The sequence below is a fragment of the Rhynchophorus ferrugineus genome, unplaced genomic scaffold (assembly GCF_030347505.1).
Source record: "Rhynchophorus ferrugineus isolate W39M unplaced genomic scaffold, kcgeb_rfMv2 rfM1, whole genome shotgun sequence".
NCBI classification, from domain to species: Eukaryota; Metazoa; Arthropoda; class Insecta; order Coleoptera; family Curculionidae; genus Rhynchophorus; species Rhynchophorus ferrugineus.
Genome location: NW_027472580.1, coordinates 1890620 through 1914189, shown reverse-complemented (window position 1 = coordinate 1914189; position 23570 = coordinate 1890620). Strand labels below are relative to the sequence as shown.

Below are 23570 nucleotides of genomic sequence, written 5' to 3'. Positions count from 1 at the left end.
AAGTTTTGTCGCTTTTTTCAAGCTGCATGCTCTTACGCGGTATCTATAAGTAAACAATAACTAACGCTTTGTAATGTTTGCATGAATACCTTGACTAACCGTCTTTAATATTAGGTTCTAAAAGCTAAAAATAGTTGTTATTAAGAATTGTAATGAAAAATGTGCTAAAGTTGGAAAAGAATAAAGTGAAATGATTTTTGAAGAATATCTTGAATTTAAATTGGCATTTCATAAACATAGTACCAGTAAAATAATGTAGCTTTAATAATATTCTAGAAAATAAAAACAGATGTCCCACCCTATATTAAACCCTTTGATTAAAAACTCACCCGTTAGTCGAGAAAATGTTTTTGAAGTGAAAAGCTGCATTGATGTAGGTGGCCATGACATATCGTAAAATGCAGGCATCTTCCGAATGCAGGATCAGAGCACCATTGAGGACATTGACGAAGAGATGTATGTCGCCGGAATAGGCGAAATTTCCTGCCATGGCTTCGAACATGCGAGCAATCAACCTTACCCACATGAATTTGTGTAAAACATCGAGGCCTAAAAGCTCCTTTCCCAGTGGTCCGCTATTATATAAGTCCAAGTCGGACTCCAGGGCTTTTCGTGGAAAAGACGGTAGTTTCATGAGCTCCTCGTGCAAGAACACCACTCTTTGAACAACCTAGACGTCGAATAATTTGTTTTAGTTTCTCCTGTTGATGAGGTTTATGTTAACTGTTTACCATGTCAACATTCTTCAGGATAGCCCAAGTCAACAGCACTTTGCCGCTCTCAACAAACTTATGGACCAGCTCCTGTTTTTGCAGCGCGTAAAAGGCCTTGTCCGGTTCCATATGGACCAACTCCAGCTGCGGATACTGAGATCGCTTGAAGAAATAGTAATCTCTCACATAAGCGCAGGGATTCCTAATTTGATCTGAAATCAATCAACTTTTAATATCAACATCATAGAAATCGTTTTTTTAATGTCAGGACAAGATGGCATTACGTGTTTTATAGTCAACCAGAAAATATTCGTCGTGCTTGCTTTCTTCGATGCCGAAGAAATCCAGGGCCTCCCTCAGGATTTGACAGAATTGCGTGTCCTCCTGTACGGGGAATTGGGAAGGTATTCCTCCCGCATCGGGATCTGCAATGTTTTGTTTATAGAGTTTCAATGTTTATCAAAGTTTATTGATTTGTATTCTGATGAAGATATTTTTGTATAGAAGAAAACCATCACTACTGTGATAATAGAAATATTTTCAAACCAGTTATTTATTTTTCCAAATTTATTTCGTCATATTCTTAGTATTTTCTTTTGGCGTTGACGTCATGAGGCGCTTATCCAACTTTATCTAGTCTATGAAGTGTTAAATACAAAAATGTTATAATTATGTTTATGTTTATGTCTTAAAGTTTTTCGAGTTTAGGGAATAGCTAGATTCTCGATGAAACTAAATCAAGTGAATACAGGATATGAGTAGGATTTTTAATCAAAAAGTTGCGAAATATACTGATGGAGAAATATACTAGGTGTACCGGAAAGTCGCTAGGCTATTATACTGTCACCAAGCTTCAAAGCTGTACATATTTTCTGAAAGTAGCATAGTCATAGATTTATATCTCTCTGAAACTGTCAAGTTTCGTGCCTGAAAACGTGTATTCTTGGCTCGCATTACTTTTTTTATTTGATCAAAAGAAAAAGGCTTCAAAAAACCTGTGAGGCCTGGTTTTGAAAATTTGAAAGAGGTAATTTCGATGTGTAAGGCAAAGAACATTCTGGTAGGCCGAAAAAGTTTGAAGATGCGAAACTGCAAAAGTTATTGGATGAAGACCCAATCCAAGCATAAAAATAATTAGCAGAAGTGTTAAATGTGGTCCAAGAAACGATTACCGGCTGGTTATGGAGAATGGAGAAAATCCAAAAGATAGGAAGATGGGTTTCACTTAAAATGAATGACAGGGAAATGGAAAAATCGAAAAATCGTATTTGAAATGCTGCTTCAAAGGTGTGATCGGAAGTTATTCCTTCATCAAATAGTGGCTGCTGATGAAAAGTGGATTTATTTTGAAAATTCACAGCGTTAAAAATCATGGTTATCACCTGGCGAAGCCGGCCGATCGACTTCAAGGTCAAATCGTTTTGGTCGCAAGACAACACTCTCTGTTTGGAGGGACCAGAGTGACGTGGTGTATTACTACCTTTTGAAGCCAGATTAAACAGTTAGTGGTGATGTTGAAAATCATCCAAAATGGGCCTGAAGATACCGAAAAGTGATTCTGCGGCACGATAATGCGCTTATAAAGAAAAACCGGTCAAGGAAGCGTGGAAAGCACTTGGGTAGGACATATTATTGCAAGCACCGTACTCTTAAGACCTTGTCCTGTCCATCTATCAAGTTTTCGCATCAATGGGATACACTATGAATGGTTTTGCTCAAAAGACAAATAGTTTTTTTTGGGATGGCTCGAAAAATGGGCAAGTTATATAGAATCAAATGGCGAATTCTTTGAATAAATAAATTTGCATTTTTTGAAAATTATGTAGTTTTTTTTTCGAAAAGCCAGTAATGACTTTCCGGTACACCTGGAAGTTAGAGGCCTTGGCTTATAATTTTCTAAGATGAAACTGATGATAAAGATGATTCTAATATAAAGATGAAGATGATAATGATTTTTCTAAAAGAAAAATAACGCATAATACTCTAATATACTTAAAATAGTAGTACTTATTGAAAAATGTGTATTTGAATACATTCTAGAATAATTCATTAAAACGAGATTGATGAATATGCGTTAGATTGTTAGAATATTGGTACAAGCTATTCTTTTCGAACAATAATCAGTTTATGATGGATTATCTTTTCTGAAATGTAACACAATATACATTTTTGCTAATGTATGAGAGGTTTTCAGTAAAAAGTTATATTACATTGCAGAAGGAAATTTCAGAAAATATTGTGTTCCCATCAACTTTGACACGATATTCTGTTAAAATAGTTTGGTATATTAGGTGCTTTAATGTTTTTTGATTAGCGATTTTAATGTAAGCGACAATTAAATTCGATAGTTTTTACCTTTATATATGTATATAAAAACAGTTTTTTATTTAGTGTTATTTAGTTATTCAATGTTATATAAAGCTTAATGTTATATTTTCAGCATTCATTAATTTTTTGGTTTTTTTTTAAGAAGAATTTTCGTGTTGGAGTCTATCAAACACTTTTAGAAACTTGCGATGATGCTGCTCCGTCATATCTCAATTGTCTTTTTTAATATTCTTGATGTTAAAGTATGTTAAAATGACAAAGAACAGTCGAGGCCAATGAATCGCAAGACTTATTGGACAATAACACAGCTGAAACTCTTAAAATATACTCTCAGCACATCTTAGCAGTTAATGGACCAACTATTTCTTGATGTTTGTATGCGATAAGTAAGTTCCAAAATGAGGTAAAATGGCCACCACATGTCAATCAATTACTTGTCAGCCAGAAGAAGAAGAGTTTATTGTAGATAATTGGTGCAATTGGCGAATTGGTGATAAAGAGTAGATTTACTACGTAGAAACAAAAAGTCATGGGTTAGTTCAGGAGAGACATCCACATCTACACCGAAGTAGAATATTCTTGGTCACAAAGTATTGATGTGCATATAGTGGGATCAACAAGATGTAGTCTATTAAAACTTGCTAAAACTTAAAAATATCTGCAATAGCGAGTAACAGGCGCAAAACCATCCTTTTGCATGACAACGTTCAACACTTGTGAAGGATACGTTTTTGGTGCTTGAATGGTGTGTTCCATCATAAAGCGTAGTTTAGCTAGCACACGGTTTCGAGATGCTGCAGAGGTTTGACAATGGATCGTGTCATCGACGACATGGGAAAACGTTGTAGGAAATGATGGAAAATATTTCTATTAATGTTTGTTGTATCAATTATTTTAAATAAACGCCTTTTTAATGTGAAAAAATGATAACAATACAAGCAAGCACTTAATATTATACGAGCATTTAGTTTTTTGTGAGAAGGATAAAGCTTTCGACGTTGTTAATAGGTAAATATTTAGTCATAATTGCAATTACTGTGGATTATGATAAAAAATTGCGGGTTAGTAAACATTCAATTGTACCTTGAGGTCCATGAACGATGATTTTCTTTGCGGATGGCACATTTGCCGTTAACAATATGGATGCGTCACATTGCTCTTTGCGAAGGATCTGTTTCAGGTCTTTGAACATTATGCCGTGTACACTATGAACCACCTATGTAAATGGTTATATTTAGTTTTTCTTTAGTTATTTTTAGTCAGTGTTTGCTGTTACCATCCATAGGAGTGATAACGCCGAACCTATAAGTTGTTGACCCTCCTCATGAGGACTGCGTACATAAAACATGACGTATCCGATGATGTAATTGTACAATGCAAAAGCAGCTTGTTGGGGTAATTTCGGGATAAATCTTATCAGATGTCTTAATATCTTGAACATCTGTTCCTGTTGATCTCTGGTTAGTCGTTCAAGAATATACCTGAAAAGAAAACACCATGTAATGCTTAATTCGACTTATGCGTGTTCGATAAATATTTTTTGGGTAGAAAGTTAAACAAAGTTGCAATCAATTTGAAGATACAAAAATTGGCGCAGCTGGTAAGATTATTTCTCTCAGTTAATGTTAGATTAATAAAATCTTTTGGGAAAGTTATATAGACGGATATGAATAATATATAAAAGCTTAGGAGTAATTTTGCTGCCAAATGTGAAGTGACCTGGAAATTAAATTGTGAAGCAGTATGCCATGCATTATATCATATATATTAAAGGTTTGTAAGACATCTTTAAGATTTGTAGACATTTTAATATGCTGAAAATTGGAAATATATTAAAAACAAACATGATCTTGATTTAATTTAGATTTATATTTTTTTAATCTATTTTAGAATAAATTTAATTAGACAATTCCTAGATAATGTGATTTAATACCAGTTGATTTCTTTTGATAAGTTTAATACCAACAATTTATTTAAGAAATTGAACACTGTATTAATAAATAGTTAAATTTTTGCAAAATGGTCATGGAAACAAAATTGTATGTATGTGTTAGCTAAGACTAGGAGAGCATGTGTTCGATGTGCCATCTTATATATTTTAGGATTCAATAAGAAATAATAAAAACAGCTGTGTTTTATATTTAATTGAAAACTGAACCCACTACATCATACAACTAAAATACATTGATGAATATTTAAGAAGACAATTTCAGATCAATGAATTTTTCAATTTTTACATAAATAATAACAGCAGAAATGATGGACTTTCGTCGATACGAAAGCAGTATAATTTTAATGATGACAATTTGTGTTAAATATTATGATTATATTGGCAAGGTTAAGAAATTGACATTGGTAAAAAAACTGGGATCCAATTTATTTCTGCTTAATTTGATACTGAAAATTTTAATATTTAGTTAAAAGAATATATGTGATAATGGTATTATGGTTTGTAATTTTTTAATTTATTATTTAAAAACCAGTAAGAAATAGCAGAAATAGACACGATATTGAGAATATTCACGAGAACAAGTGCCATTTTGAAAACACTCTTATTGTTTTTATATTTTCTTACTATTAATATAATTCTGCGATAAAAAAACTTTGAATGAATGTTTTAAATGATTTCTATGTATATTAGTATACTGAAAACGAAAATAATATGGAAAACATTTCAAGACTTTAGGATTTTTGATGGGTGCACTTAAGATTCATTCAAATTCAACAGCACAATAGTGTTCCCTTTTTTATGTTTTCATATTTCTTGTGGATTATTTTATACACCTTAAAGAAGCCTTTCTTCTTGTAGAATTAGGAATTTGTTGGTAGGTGTGCACGCAAGAAATATTGGTACATAAAGTTGATTTTGATGAAGCCATTTCTAAACTAATTTCCCAAAGATGGGAATTGCTTCAAATACATAGTTTCATAGTATCCGAGTTTCTTAGATATAAAGGTGAAGGAAGGGGTTTCTGTCGGATCGGACTGACCCCCAATTCATAACGACAATGACGGATCCGCAAAAAAATTGTTTTGGAGGAAGGACAAATAATACTAAAACCACTTCAAGCTTTAATTTGTATAATGAGTCTAAAATTATGTCTTTTTCATTCCCATCTTGATTACTTTCCGCAAATCTTGGGAGATGTGATTGAAGAGCAAGGTGAACGATTAAATCAGAACATTAACGAGATGGAGAAATAGAGTGGCTTAATGATTTCAGATCACCGTTTGACTCTTTCCACCAACGAAAACATACAAAGAGTTGCCATACTGGGAAAAAGAAACGGTTTTAGTGTGTGCTATGTGATACGTGCTATCCTTTGACAAAGGGAAGTCATTTTCGAATTCAGCACATCAAAAAAAAAAATAGAGATTTTGTTACAAAATCTCAACAGCTCTTAGACATTTATTTTGCAGACCTACGTAATTCGTTAATATATTATTTACTTATTTCTTAGATGACGAAAAGGATTACAATAGTCTTTATCAGCTTCTTCTCTTTACTTTTTTTTTTCAGTAAATATAGAATATAATAAATTTTTTTAACATTTAAAAAAGCATAAAGCATAAATTAAAAAATACGTTTTAAAAAATGAATGGTAAATATATTTTTTTTGAACTTTACAAAATGATTAAAAGATATGATAATAACTGTAAATTAGAATACTTTCTTAAGGATGTCCTGTATGCGGTCAAAGCCAAGGCACCTACAGTTATAAGCCAATCAAAGCACCTATAGTTATTCATACTTGGAATATTTTCATTATTTTAAATTCAAATTATAATATTCATTGTTAAATATTACGAACCTCAAAAACAAGGCACTGTCTTCGACTAGACATGTCCAAATGACCGAGTAGGCCACTTCATAGACGGCACACCCATCCGCTGACACTGCAGCGTCATCCAACAAATTAATTATTGATACGACAGCGGAACACAGACAAGACGGGAACAGTGAATGGGCCGAATGGAGATGATGTCCAGTGTTCCTGGTCTGGCCCTCGGCTTGATCGTCATCTGAAATAACGTGCTTGCGTTTATGGCGTTTCCGCCGAGAAAACAAACAACAGGCAACAAACCATCTTCATGCTCTTCGCTGGTGTGATACAGGCTAGGCTCGTGAGCCGCTTGTATTGTTATAGGAATGGTGGTAATCAGGAAGTTTTCTCTCTCCTCCCGTTTCTTATCGTCTTGAGCTTGGAGCGCCATTTTTATTAGCTCGGTCTGTTGTTTCTTTCTGGTTTTCGTTGCGGTAACTAAAGATCTCTGCGAAATAATTAATGTATGAAGTATATTTTGAATGAAGATGGTGCAAATGCTTCCTTGCCAATGGTAATTATGGAAAAAATTCTAACTGTCGAAATCCTCTCCGAAATTGTGTTAGAAATATAATTATTTATTTAACATGCGAGAGTATGGTATTGGTTGGGAAATAGACACACTTCATGAGCGCCGGCTATTGATTTATTGAGATTAGACATTTTGAAAAGTTTGTATAAATAAATTTGAAATAATCAAATGATTATAAATACTCAATACTGACGAAGGATAAATAATTTAAAGAATCTGAAGAATTAGAAGTAATTCAAAGTAAAACTCAAATTAAGTCTGTTTAATCACTCACCAGTCACCATAGCTTCCTATTATCGTTCTACTGGTATTAGCTGTAGTTTTTTGCAATTAAAGGCATAGAAGTTGGAAGCTGCGCTCAGGTAGTCATGTTTACTTAATTATATGTATAACTTGTTGTGTCTAATTTGCAAATATAATGATGAATTATGGACATTTGTTTCGCCTTAACACATTACTGCTTTTACAACACTTTACCGTTCGTATTTTTTGTGGGTTTCAATTTGTATTTCTAATACTTTATTTCGCATTCATAGGAATTTGGGCTAGATGAGAGCTTACACCCCAATAAATATTTCTTTCAAATAGTTTAGTATTGTTAATAGATTTCTCTGTTATCTCTACCCAATATTTTTTTACAATAACATTTATCATCCTTAACAGGTCAATTGAAAAGTCCCCGAGCTGACACATAGATGGCGCTACTAGAACTAAATCCGTACGTTTTTTAGTTAGTCCTAATACTCAAAAGACGCGTGTATAAATTTGACAGCTGTCCGATTATTAGTTTGTTAATTATATCATTTTGAGTGAAGCAAATTTTGTTATTGTGAAAAAAATGGATAAAAAGGAATTTCGCGTGTTGGTAAAACTTTGCTTTTTGAAGGAAAAAAAAAAGTTGAAGCAAAAACTTGGCTTGACGTCGAGTTTCCGTACACTGCCCCAGGAAAATCAACCATCGAGTATTGGTATGTTAAGTTTAGACGTGGTGAAATGAGCACCGAAGACGGTAAAAGCAGTGGACGCCCAAAAGAGGTTGTTACCGATAAAAACATTTAAAAAATACACAAAATGATTTTGAATGACCGTAAATTGGAATTGAATGAAATAGCAGATACTCTAAATATATTAAATGAAAGTGTACATTATATCATTCACGAATATTTGGGTATGAGAAAGTTCTGTGTAAAGTGGGTGCCGCGCGAGCTCACTTTTGACCAAAAACAACGACGAGTTGATGATTCGGAGCAGTATTTGAACGATACGATAGTATTTGCATCGATATGTGACAATGGATGAAACATGGCTCCATCATTTTACTCCGAAGTCCAATCGACACACGATGAACCGGCTCCAAAGCGTGGGAAAACCACCAACAGCGACTGTTATATAGAGTTATTGGACCGTTTGAAGGACAAAATCACCGAAAAACGGCCGCATTTGAAGAAAAAGAAAGTGCTGCTTCTCGAAGACAATGCACCGTGTCACAAGTTAGTGAAAACGATGGCAAACATCCATGAATTGGGCTTCGAATTGCTTCCTCATCCACCGTGTTCTCCAGATCTAGCCCCCAGACACTATTTCCTGTTCTCAAAAGAATACTCGCTGGGAAGAAATGCTCGTCGTTTGAAATGGTGATCGCCGAAAGTGAGGACTATTTTGAAGCAAAGGTCAAACCGTAATTCAAAAATGGTATCGAAAAGTTGGAAGGTCGCTATAATCAGTGTGAAGGGAATTATGTTGAATTTTGCCAAAAAAATGTGTTTTACTACGGTAGACCGGGGACTTTTTAATTGATCTGATACATAGCCACCTTCATTTCATCAAGTTCTTGGATTTATTTTAGTCATTACATCTATTATTTATAGAGAAACTTTAGTTAAACTTGGTGATGGAAGAGTGCAAAATTTGTCCAATAAAAACGTCCATGCTCAGAGCTAGTAGTGAAGCGTGCGGATACATTTCTCAGTTACTTACGTGTCTTTCCTGATTTATTGTGACTTCCTCAACTTTGGTCTTCACCAACAGTTCCCATGGAGAATCAACCACATCCAACGATTCTATACCGATTTTCGGTGATGGTAAAGTAAATTCTATTCCCGGAGGTGGTATCTTGAAGACAGCGTGAGCATTTTCTTCCATCCTGGGCCAAACTTGGAACCTCATTTTCCACAATACTTGGAATCTGCGTATACATATTACTAATTGCAAGTTATATTTAATTTATCAATTTATTACCTTAGGATTGCGTTGATGCGAACGGCTGGATCGCTGTTGGTCAGTCCGTGCTGCATGATTTCAGTCACTTGGGATGGCGTTTTGACGGCGCCTAATATAAATAATGATGCAGCCGCTGCGGCGACTTCTTGGTTCATTTCTAGTAATAGTTCCCAAGCTACGGGAACAATATCAGAAAAGTTCTCCTCGGTCAGTATAACAGCTCCTTTGAGAAGAGCTGCGAATGGTGCATGGAATGCGTCTTTTACCTTCAAAAGATTTATAATTAGTTAAATTCTTTGTAATGTGCAAGATGGTACTATAATACAAATAAGAATTAAAGCTGAATATATTTTGATCAGTGATAGCTATTGGTGCAATTATGAAATATTAAGGTGATCTATTAAACAATCTAACCGAAGTTTTGAATTTGATAGTTTTGACATTTATGACAGTCTTTCATTTAGTATTATTAAGTGTTATTCCTAACATTTGTTAATTATGCAGAAGAAAGAAGAGATATGCTGGCATTATGTTGATACTGCTCCATCATACCCCAATTGACGGTTTCAACTATTTAAAAATTGTGATTTTGTTGTCAAAACCAAAAAAGTCCTAAGACAGTTTTACAAGACCTGTTTGAGAAAATCTCTGCTGAAACTTTCAAGGAGGTTTCACGCAGCTTAGCAATTGATGAATCAACTTTCTTCATACATTTACATACAATAAGAAACATCCAAAAGAGGGAAAATATCTAATCCACGAATTGACTGAAGATGCCTTCTAGTTTTATCATCGCGATTTCATTGCTTATCAGCGAAAAAAAAGAGCCTTAACTTTAAGAGCATGACTTTAGATTGTAGAACATGATGGAAACAACTTTGATTAATATATATTGTACCAGTTCTTCTTAATAAATGCCTATATGCAGTAAAAATTTGATCAGAATATATGCAAGGACCTAACATATGAATCTAAAATGTTCTGAACGTTGTCTTGAACGTATAAAAATAATTTATACTTACAACTTACAACTTAATACTCAATAGCCGTTGTTTGCGGGAACTCGTGACTCGTGTTGAGTGTTTTAGAGGTTATGTAAATCATTTAATTAACTGATCGTGAGAATTACACTTAAAATTAATAATTCTTTTAGTTATCATCATTACATAGTATTAAACAAAGTCGCATTTTCTGTCCCTATATCCCTATGTGCGCTTAAATTTTTAAAACTACGCAACGGATTTTGATGCGGTTTTTTTCAATAGATAGAGTGACTCAAGAGGAAGGTTTATATGTATAATACATGCATAATATACTAAGGCAACATTGCTAATTTTAGAGGTTTCTAACGTGATGTCGTAAATTAACCTATTTTTTTAGGCTTATTTAGCAATTAGCAAAAACGCTGCCTAACCCTACGAGTTAGATCAAATTAATGTACTACAGTATTGTACACCATAAAAAGGTCTACAAAAAAGTCCGCGATAGTATATGTTTATCTTTTAGGGATAACCCACATTAGCCATTTTTATTGTTTACTTTTTACGTGAGAAAATGGCTTATTTACGAAGCTATTTTAAGCAATACGGCATTAATCCTTATCGAATTAAGTACCTTAAATACAGTGTGCAATTAATATAGATCAATATGGTTCCTTACAGCATGTAAATTAAACAAATATTTTCGGAGATATTACAAATTTAAAATTTGCGTTTAAAAATGTGTAATGTAATAAAAATTGTATGAATTTAGATATTCCAAAGATAGCAGGAAATCTTCATAGTAAGTATAGGGGAAGAGGAATTGTTTTACTCCAAATTTAATGCGTGCAGGCCAAGGGCAGTAATGAATGAACCAAAAATACTGGATCGATTTTAATCATGTTTTCATTGAGTGACATAGGCATATATATTTTATGCCCGTGCAAAGTCGGAGCGGGCCGCTATGTTTTTATATACAACGTTCATATTTTTTCTGTAGTGTATTTAATTTAGTATCAGCATTGCACCCGTGCGAAGCCGGGGCGGGTCGCTAGTAATGTATAAGTAATTATTAGATTATATATTTGCAAAAAAGTTATTTAACAAGATATTAAGACGGAAACTGTAGATAATTCTGACGAAATCCTCTTATCGGAAACCTTACAGCAACTTTGGTTTTATTTATAATATACATAAAGAAAATAAAATAAAGAGAATGATGAAAGATTAAAGAAAATGTTAAAAAGGGAAATAACATTGTGGTACCTGAAAATATTTATAAAAAGCCCTTGTATATAATTAGGTAGAGAGAAATATATTGAAAATCCCTTTCTATCTCTCTCACAAGAATTTGTAAATATTGGGACCAAAACGTGAATTGAACGTGAAGAAATTAAAACAGGAAAATAATTTAGGTAGGTATGGAAATAAAACTGAAAGGGAATACTATATGGTTCAGTTACGTGATCAACAAATATTTAAAAAAAAATACAAACAATGTATTTTTAAATGGCCAACAAGTTACAAGGAAGGAATCAATCAAATATATAAAGATAAGTAAAGTATTCAGAATAGTTTTTTTGTAGTTTTTGTTGTATATTTTGAAAATGTAGATTAAAATTTTGAGTTTAATATTAAGAATATAAGAAATGGTGACATGTTTATTATATAATATTACTTACTTGCGTTTGAATATATTTCAAAATTGCTGGCATTTCTGTGGGTTTGCCATCATTCGCATTTTTGGAAGAACCGTTTCCACCATCTGAGTCCGCTATATCACGGGAAGAATCCTTCGATGCCAGTTTGCTGGCTTGAGATCCATCCAGATTTCGATCAATCCTAAACAACGTCATTATAAAAATGGCGTTGAGAGATAGTACATCAGTAATTACTTGTCCTTCTTCCCTACACTGTCCTTTCGCCGTATCGGGCTGACTTGCGAGCTAGTTTGGTCGGAGACCTTACGGTTGTTCTTCTCTTTTTTGTGGCCCTTCTTCTTTACTTCCGATTCACTGACGAATTTGTCGTCGATGACTCCAAACTCTTCACCATAGATCTTCCTGGCGGCTTTGACCAGACGTGAACATCCTCTCATCACTCGGCGGTGACAGAAGGGATGACAGTAGTTTTGGTGATTGCAGAAAAAGTACATGTTATTCGATATTTGGACCATAACCTGAAATTTAAAATAAGTGTATGTTACTTTTACATCGATGTTTTAAATGTTCAAATTATAATATATAATAATTTTTCTTATAGGATGTGTAAAAATATGTTTTGAGTATTTTAAAATTAACTTTTCCACAGAATAATAGATGTTATTGAAAAAGCCTACGAAAGTAAAAAAGTATGCTCAGCTATATTCTTAGATATAGCACAAGCATTCGATAAGGTTTGGCATGAAGGCCTTGTTCATAAACTACAGAAAATGCTACCAAAACAACACACCGAACTATTAAAATCATACATTACAATCAGAATCTTTAGAGAACAAGAAGAAGCTTATTAACACTAGCAGGTGTACCACAAGAAAGTGCAGTGGGACCAATTTTTTATCTACTCTACACTTCATCACTTACACTAGCTGTCGGAGATAATGGTGAAGAAGCATCACGCAAATTACAACAGGTAAGTGACAATATAAATTATTGGTCATAAGCTTGGAAAATTAGAATTAATGAAAATAAATCTGTACATATGCCGTTCATCTACATTCAGATCGTAAAAGCACCAATAACATTAAATAATACTATCATTCCATATAGCAGCAACGCTGAATATCTCGGAATGAATCTTGATGCAAAACTTCGAAGGAGCATATAAAGAAGAAAAGAAAAGAACTGGAATTGAAATATGGGAAAATGTACTGGAAGAAATTGGAAGAAAGTCGCATTTAGCAGTACATAATAAATTGCTATTATATAAGCAAATACTGAAACCTATATGGACATACAGAGTTCAATTATGGGGATGTGCTGCAAAAAGTAACATAAATGAAATACAAATTTTTTAGAATAAAGTCCTGAGAGGTATTGTGGGCGCACTAATTACTACAGGACTGATTACCAACATCGAGACCTTCAGATAACCACAGTCAGTCAAGAAATCGAGAGAATTCCAAGGGGGCATGAGAGAAGACTCTATTCTCATGAGAATATTGAAGCATTACAGCTTTTGGATGCCACCAGAACAGGACACATACTCAAAAGAATCAATCCATCTGATCTTGTGTAGTGTTGTGTAGTGAGGTGCATATAATAAAAAATACAGCAGTGACATGTAAAAACATTATTTCACCGGAGACTGAGATAGTGCCGATGGGTCCTCCTAGTTAGATACCTAGATTTAAGTTATCATAAAGACAAATTGTAGGTTGGACTGAAACGACTAGTAACAATTTAATAATGTAATACTAAAAAAATTAAAACATATACTTAAACAATAAAACTATACAATTAAAATATGTCAATTGCCTGTCAAGAATTTACCTTTATTGAAGTTATGTATTTTCCTACATGGGTTTAATTAGTTGATTTCCTTCAGTGAAACATTTTCTGATATACGATATTTTTCGTTTTCTTATCAGATACCAGAACAAATAAACAAAGATAGAAACAAAGATTAGAGGTTATGGATCGGCAAATATAGTTTTGGCGCTTTGCTTGTTTTAATAAATTTCAGACCGCTGTTTAATTTTTGTTATTCGTCTGATTAATGCTCAAGCCAATAAATAGTCAAAATCAGAAACATATTCCATCTCTAATAAGTTCCTTCAAACAGAAACGAGATAATGGGGACATTCTCTTGCCAGTAAAATGCCTTACAGAGGCAAGTATTGATGTTATTAAGTATTAAGTTGTTGCGGTTTTTATTGAAAACATTTTTAGCATATTGCAGTTGCACTGAATATAAGAGTGGACACTCTGATTAAAATCTCGCAAAACGTGACATGAAAAGAATATAAAGATTCAGCAAAACGAAACCATCCACATCCGAAGCTTTATTTTTCTATTCGGAATCATATATATGAAATGTATTAAAATAGTGAGTACTTTTTTTGAATATTTATTTTTTTTAGAAACAAGACTGAAAAATATACACTGAAGGTCAGATGGTAAGAGAGTATGGCTACAAAGTATTACGCCTTCATTTCTATCACAGTATGTTTAATTCCACCGAATTGATATGGAGCGTGCCACAGAATTATTATAATGGATCTGCTGGTCGAGATGGATATGCAATGGAGATGGAAAAACATTCTCTACAATAACATCTTCGGTTTGAATGAACTCACATGATTTTTTTTATTACTCTTCGTCAGTCCACAATCTGCCCTATTGGCAATAAGTATTTCTTCTGTATATATTATATATACATGGCATTTAGAAAATCACTTCATTAAGTAATCTTCTGTATAAAATATTATCTTAATTAATTAGTCTTATTCTAAAGCTTATTCTAAAGTCTACATATGTCCAGTATCCAGATCAGGTGGTGTTAAACGTTTTAGTCTACGCACTTCACTATCACGTCGCATATTTAGCTGATTAGCGAGTACATTGGGATGCACTGACACTCTTTCGAAGTACTTCACACAAACACGTTGAATTACACTCGTTATAGGGTCTAGAGGAATATCGCGTTGTATCACTTTATTTGAAATATAGTACGGAGCATCAACAATGGCACGCAACACCTTATTTTGGAACCATTGAATGATGGATATATTAGATTTGCTAGCGGTACCCCATAGTTCAACTCCATATGTCCAAATGGGCTTGAGTATAGACTCATACAGCAATACCTTGTTATCTAATGATAACTTTGATTTGCGCCCAATGAGCCAATACAGTTGATATAATTTTAGTCCCAGTTGTTTGCGTTTAGAGAGTATGTGCTTCTTCCAGGTTAGGCGTCGATTTAAATGCATACCAACATATTTAACATGGTCTGCTTGGGGGAGTTGACGATGATTGATATTCACTGGTGGATATGTTCTTCTTCGCAGGGTAAACGTTATATGCGTGGATTTTGATTCATTGGCTTTAAAACTCACATGATGAAATCGTGAACAAGTGTTTGATAGATCTGAGATTAACAATTTAGTAATCGAATTGAACAGTGATGCTGATATTGAAAGTGACATTGACTGTAAGATTTGTAAGATATGTATGAAATTATTCAGGGTATATGTGAGAATTTAGTTAGAATATCTGAGGAGAGAATACTAAATCTTTTACAGATGATATGGTAGTAAATGCTAGTAAATAAACATAAGCTATTGCAACTAACAACAATAATTACCTTCAACCAGGGCATATTCTTTGGAGTATCGTCGCTGTCGTTGCTGTCGCTTGGACTCTCCGGAGGCTGATCGTCGCTGAGGACCCCCGGCGACTCTTCACCGCTGACCTCACCGGTGGCCCCGGGTTCGGATGTGTCGCTGCGGTCCGACAAGGAGCTGACCTTGCGCTTCGACTGAATCGAGTCTGTACGTTTAACACATTCTTGAACTTTCCCTGATTGAATATTATCAGAAACAATCTAGTAATATTTAGAGAAGCTTCTAGCTAAGTCATCCACCACATCCAGCCATTTCTCGATGTATGTCAAGTCAAAGAGATGGAAACACTTTTAAGATGCTTCGGACCCATCATCAGATCAATCTCTTTGGGATATTCGATCGGATTTTATCCGATTTTATTTTATTTTAAGGTTTCTTTTTGAGACTTGTTAAGTTTAAAGCGTTTTTGCGTTGCTCTACTACGTTAGCTAAACGAAAAGTAAACTCTGCTAGTATGATTTCGTTATTATCAGCAAATTAGGTATTTTTGATTTAATTTAAGCAATACAGGCTTCTTAATACATACCTTTCAAGCAAAATAATATTGGAATAATTTCTATAAAGTTATCCACCCAACAATACAGAATGGTGATAAAATAGCTCAATACGTGTAATATGTATTTATGAGGAGTAAAAATAAGTTTCCACCGTTCTGCAGAAGATCGTGACCAAAAGTCTTAACATCGAACTTTCAAATATTATATACTGAAATGAATTCATGGAGTCTATTAAAGATAGCGTAGGTAATACAACATCTATTATAAATGCGCTCACTTTGGCGGTACATATACAAAAATTGGATGATACAGAGCGTTCCACATTTTCACTTAAAGCTTTCTTCATCACCTTGTACAAAGCTTTAAAGTTCCCTGGAAAGGCTTAATTCGGTCCTTTCGTTTGGGTGGAACGTGATGGAGAATAGTAACTATGGGAGGTGAAGAGAATCTTAATATAGCCAATATTAGCATACAAAAACTGTCTATATTTTTACGTCTTCGAGTTGGTCACTGTAGGTTTACCAATCAATTTCTCCTGAAGAGAGACCCTCCACCATCATATAATGATGGCGGATCGCCATTAACCTTTACGCATGTACTGATTGATTATTTGACTTGGAAGAAACGATGGTACAGTGCCTTTATCTATTATCCAATATATTGCCTAATAATTATATATAGTTGATTCACAATCCAAGAGTTTTTATTCAAAAAATCTGCAGTTTTTCGACAAATTTCAGTCGTAGACCACATTTCGATCACTTTTGAGTGTACTATGTGACTCATAAAATTGTCATTTTACCGTAAGACTCTTTCACATTTCACTAAGCGATTCAACAAACAAAATATAAAGATTCAAAAACGATTCGTTTCATGTTTTTATCAATTGTTAAAGTCTTAAAACACACTTGAGAAGCTCAGTATTGTGGACAAATAAAATGTCAGATATCAGATCAACCATACCAATTTAGCGACAAAAAGAGTTCGACAATCCCCTTAAGTCGCCTTTTCAAGTGATTAATTTCTGGTACTTATTGGCAGTATAAATGATACTTATTGGCAGTATATTGAATCAAATATGAATCATTTAAAATTTTTGGTCATACATAAATTATATGCCAACGAAATGGCCAGAAATATATTGAGGTTGAATTTAGTCGCTTAAGTCTCTTTAGTTAGTAACTTACTCGTCACAGTAATAACTACAAAGCTAGAAATCAAATTTTTTCACTCAATATATTGGAATATTAATTGAAAAAAATAGTCAAGTATAATAAACCACTATTTCTTATATTTTTCTTACATTATCTCAAATTTTTATTCATACGATTGATGTAAAATAAGTTATAGAAATTGTAACGTAGTGGAAAATCATTGTAGATGCAGCTAAAGGTCTAATATGTGACACTAGCTGCTGGTTAATATTGATAACTGATTAATTTTTGGTGAATTTTACTTCAATATTATAATATGGAAAAAAATATTTTCCAGAGAGAATATATGACAATCATGCTCTAGCCGAGTACATTTGCTGAATGATTTTGAATTTGGATACTTGATAAAGCCCAATAAAAAGCTATGGAGGAACTGATTGTGAAGCCTCATGTCAAACACATTAAATACTATCTAAATCTTTGAGTGTTTATCGATAGTAAAGCTTCATAAGATAATGTTTATTATAATGTTGGATTTTTAACGAAGGATATTGCATCATTAGCATTTCTATCTATACGACAACAAATAAGAGATTTTTTACAAATAAATTATCGGAAATAATAAACAAGGATATATTATAATAGTTTCAAACATAGCAAGTTATAGGATAAGCTTGGCGAATAATGAATATCAGTGATGAATATGCAAAGTGAAATGTTCACTGATCTGAAATGTTCTCATCTATATATATATCGTCTCACTCGCTCACTTTATATATATATATATATATATATATATATATATATATATATATATATATATATATATATATATATATATATATATATATATATATATATATATATATGGTGGGATCAAAACGTAGTGGTTTGAACAACTATGGATGGCTGCTGACCATAAGTGAATGGTGTATTGATGGAAGTAAATAAACGACAGAAGAACGAAGTAAAACATTAGTGCGTAATTAGATATCAAAATAAAATAGATATAAGAAGAAAAATGTATTTCCTATTCGGATTTTTTCACTTTGGACTCTTCAGAATGTACTTGTATATCATTGGCTTGTAAATTTGACTTTATAGAATGCCGATTTTGAAAGTTTCGTTATTTTAACTTCCAAAATACTTTCCTACTAAAAAGGCAATTTAGGCTACTTAAAACAATATAATATTTTGTACAAATTTACCAAACTACAGTACCGAAAGTTTCCACTTTATCTGTCCTATCAAATAATCTTAAAAATAAATAGGAGGTTTTGGAACAGGAATTTTATCCCTTTTGTTACATAGTTTTTAACCAAAATTTATATTGACTTGAAATGAAATAAGTCTCATACCCAGATATTTTAGTTTTTCGTAAATTATAGCTGCAGGCATTGGAAGACAACGCTAAACCCCAATTAGGGTAGATTAGTTTTTTCCTAAATGAAAAATAATTACCACTGTTAAACTATTTGCTTAGTTTTTTTAGACATGTATGTATACGTATTAGTGGTTTTTTTAACCGACTTCGAAAAAAGAGGAGCTGTTATGTTCGGCTGTATATATATATATATATATATATATATATATATATATATATATATATATATATATATATATATATGCAGGTAAGTATTTCTATAGTGTAACGGTTAGAACGTTAAGCTCAAACGCGGATGTTGTTGTTCTTGTTCTAGTTTGGTTGGAACATTTGTCAAATCACCTAGATTAGATAGAGGACCCGGGGCCTTTTCCCATACGGGCTGCACTTTTACTTGGGCTATCCATTGTAATACTTAATGCTTACGTAATAACATAACTTTGTAAAAATTGAACCAACTTCCAAAAATACATAAGAAACGTACTAAAAAGTAAAAAATAATCAAACTTAGGTTTTTAACACAAAAAAAAACGTTTTAAAATAAAATATGTTCATAATGAACGTTGCAATAACTAAATAAAAATAAAAAAAAACTTTATTTAACCTATCTACTACAGGTAATTTTTATTCTATTATATACACACAATTTAGCTTAATACCTACCTAAACCTATTTATCTATGTGCAATATAATTTTACCTACTACCAACCGATTCGAGTGTGATTTTGTGACATATACACAAAATTAAATTACGAACAAATCAAATCTAATTTCTTGCTCGGCACCGACTTCAAAATAATCAGTTGGTAGTAGGTAAAATAAAATTGAAAACAAATAAATAGGTCTAGGTAGGTATTAAGTTAAATTGTGTGTATATAGTACAATATAAAATACATGTAGTAGATAGGTGAGATACGGTAAACACAAACCTTATTATTTTTATTTAGTTATTACAACGATTATTATATACATAATTTATTTTATAACTTTATTTTGTATTTAAAATCTAAGCTTGATTATTAAATAACGTGTATATTATTTACATCACGAACTAAATTTCCACTCTAAATCACAATCTCGGTGTATAGTTTAGAAAGAAAAATGAGTTTCATTTAAGACCACTGATTTTAGATATAAATGTTTAACATTTCCCAACATTATGGAGTCACATCATATTTGTGATCATCAAAGTTAAAAGCAATGATGACTCCAATATGAAAATAATATGCAATCCAGAAAAGCAGCAGCACATGGCCGACCCACTTACGATTTGATTTCAATAAAATAATGTTGATTACCTTAATATTGAACTATTTTATCACATTATTCCTGATTGTTGACTCGATAACTTTGCGCTCAATCCAAAAGCAAGCGTTACAAGCGGCAACCAGCGACAACATCACTCGAAATACAATCATTTCTTACACTCCATTTCCATATCTTTTCCTTCTTTAGTACCCCTTCTTAATTTTAAACTACGTCTTTTAAACGAACCTCCTGAAGGCGCTGCCGTGCCCCTTCGAAGCAGATACGGACGGCCCTGGTTCTTCTTACCATCTTCTTGGTTCGGATTGGCCTGGAAATGTTATTTGGTAAATTACCTCAAGCGTATCTAGGTCTGGACGGTATGTGTGGTTACCTGCATGGTTACAGTCGTATTGCTGCTGGCTTCAGATTCGTTGTCCGGCTCGTGCAGAACAAAACTTATTTTCCTTTCCGGCTGTCCTATAGCTGAATCACCATGAGATAATAGGTACATTTTAGTAGTAATATTAAGAATTACCTGGGTCTCGATCACCAGCAATGCTCTGCAGGCTCTGTGCGGATGTTTGCGAGTGTCCCATCGATGACAGAGCCATACTCCAACGCCTGTTCGCTTCCTTACTGTAAAATTTCTCCCATGGTGGTGGTCTTTCTTTGCCTACATAGTAGAAGGAGAATAGAAAAGTTACAGATAGAACGTTTTTTTTTTAATGTCCATCAGACGTCATTTCATACTTTCCATTAATTTTCAATATATTTTCCATTAATAACTTCCCACAACCTTTTCTCAATTTTTCTGGAAACACAGCATTAGTGTGTCTAAAGAACTATGTTATTTTAACAGGGTTCCAGTAATACCGATACAATTCGTATTTTTTCAGCATTTCCAGCCAATATGAACAAGTAATAAATAGAAGGCATTATGCCTTTGAGTACTCTGAAGGCGATAGACTGTTGCAGGATTTCCCACTTGTATTGCACCAGTGTCTCCTTCACAATTTTTACAATATACGACTAAGTTATGCATAACGAAGATGGCTAATACGGAGTTGTGTCTAATAAATCTTGCAATTCAGTGTCATTTCGAAAATTGTGGTTCTCCAGACCATTCTTTGGGATACGATTCAGCACACTTCTGCTAATGCTTGTATATTTTTGAAGAAGATTGCTTTTGCCATCCAAATAAGGTTTCATATTTGAATACTCATCTTCAAAATAATATTTCACTCGTATGTCGATCTCAAAACTTCGTTTTCATAATTTTTGTTTGAATTAATGGTATCAACAGTTCAATCATTTGCCGGATTTAGGATCGAGCAATTATTTTCAATTTCAAAATTTGAGTAAAATTATAGACTAGGCTGTTCGGGGATTCTCTTTGCTTAAACGGAGTTGGTGAAGATGACTTATTTCTACTCCAAAACTATGTTTTTCGAGAATTTCTTGTGTAGATACAGTTTTGTACTGTAGGGCTTGTACGATTTACGTTAAGACAATTATTTAAAATCATTGTTTTGAAGGAATATATTCATCTAGCATATTTAGCATTCTTACGAATTTCTATTTTCTTTAAATATCATATTTACAAATAATTTAACTACTTTACATATATTTTTAGTATTGTAAGTTTAAGTATTTGTGTTAACAAAGAACAGATTTAAAGATCGTCTGTTCTAGATATTTCTTTTTATAAAATATAAAATATTTCTATATACATGCTAGTGTTCAGCGAATTTATTGAACAGCCTTGGACTAATTATATGGAACTGAAACGTAATTACATTGACATACACCCTAGATTTTATTGATGAATTATCTGTCTAACGTCTTTGTGTCTCTCGACCAATTTTATAATTTCATAAATAAGATCATAAAAGGGGTTACCTGCTGATTTGGATGATTTGGGTAAACTCTGGTAGGTTTCTCTCAGAAAAGCCGTTATTTCCTGAAGAAGCACGCAAGCAATGAGTCGTAACGGCATCGGACAATTGGATCCATAGGTGTATATGCTGGCTTCATCTAAATAATCCTCTTCTTCGTCTTGTATTTGGAGTTCCTTCTGTTTATCTGGATCATTCACCTAAATCATTCACATATTAGATAATTATTATAACAAATATACATAATTTCTGTAATCTTGGACGTAATGTAAATAGTCGAATTAAAAAAAAATTGCAATTTAACAAATTGACCAAGTATATGATTCATAGACATTAGTGAAATAGTATACGAAGAGGAAACAGTTTGATCGTTTATATTCTTGGATGTAGTGCAATAATTTGATAAATTCAGGATTGGTGTGGTACCATGATTGGTGTCAGGAGTGGATTGGTACCATGCGTTTCCCGGCTATAAAAGACCACCATGACGACGTCTCGCTCTCTTTTCTTTTCTCTGCTCCGTTGTAACAGTACCACTTCCAGAGCGCTATCTATAAAGGTAATACGCGCTATAGAGCGCGTATTACCTTTACCTAACCTAATATCCTGTCCATTCTCCCGTCGACCACATGTATCATTCAATATCGAAATAAACAAGTATTTATTCAACCAGTGTTTTCAGATCCCGTTCGAATTACCCACAAAATAGTAGTGAGTGTTCCGATAAACGACGGCATCGAAAGCCACACATTCCGACCGACCAGACGAACATTCCTACACATAATTATAATTTGAGAACACCTGTATTTTTTTTGGGAGCCCTGCAGCACTGCAGCGCCTATGCTCCAGCCGCCATTGAAGAGATGGTAGTTTAGGTCAGCAGTGACGCACTTAAAGTCACTGCGCGGGAAATTCACTGACTGTCATAGTTTTATCAAGCTGCCTTTCTATGGTTAAATTATTCTGTAATACAACAATTTGACAACGTGTTGCAAATATGTATCTGTATACTGGAAATCAGGAAAAACATACATGCTCAGGTTCTTAGACGGAGCAGAAGTATTAGGTAAAGACTCTCCAGAACACAAAGATAAAAATGAAATAAGTCCTTAAATTCGGGGGAAATACAGCGCATGCAATGTTGTACATCTATTAAAAATAATATATGCTGAGAATCTATGCTTACCAGGCTGTTAATTTCGTTCTGCATTTCCCGGTCTTCATTGATCATTTCCTCCAGCCTATGACCGATAACCTCGGCCCACTGATGGAACATTTTCCCTGCAGCTCGTTGCATCATGTGCGATCTTCGATTACCACCGTGCGAGTTTCCACGAGTTGGTAACGGACCTGAAGGACGGAATATAGGGAAGGATAGTTTCATCCACTGAGGCCACTGACCTAACCATATTATATGTGTTGATGGGGAATGATGCTACTAAACTAGC

At 33.5% G+C, this 23570-nt stretch overlaps 1 protein-coding gene across 1 annotated transcript in view; it reads right to left on the bottom strand.

The window, feature by feature from the left end:
• unc80 (unc80, NALCN channel complex subunit) overlaps nucleotides 1-23570 on the bottom strand; it is a 109235-nt gene that overhangs the window by 47520 nt on the left and 38145 nt on the right. Inside the window, 17 exon segments of the mRNA XM_076413785.1 lie at nucleotides 330-670; nucleotides 732-925; nucleotides 998-1138; nucleotides 4125-4257; nucleotides 4318-4522; nucleotides 6854-7064; nucleotides 7127-7313; nucleotides 9375-9582; nucleotides 9636-9883; nucleotides 12280-12439; nucleotides 12493-12776; nucleotides 15905-16089; nucleotides 20474-20555; nucleotides 20619-20710; nucleotides 20763-20900; nucleotides 22127-22322; nucleotides 23309-23523. Of these exon segments, the coding sequence (XP_076269900.1) occupies nucleotides 330-670; nucleotides 732-925; nucleotides 998-1138; nucleotides 4125-4257; nucleotides 4318-4522; nucleotides 6854-7064; nucleotides 7127-7313; nucleotides 9375-9582; nucleotides 9636-9883; nucleotides 12280-12439; nucleotides 12493-12776; nucleotides 15905-16089; nucleotides 20474-20555; nucleotides 20619-20710; nucleotides 20763-20900; nucleotides 22127-22322; nucleotides 23309-23523 (3220 nt within the window).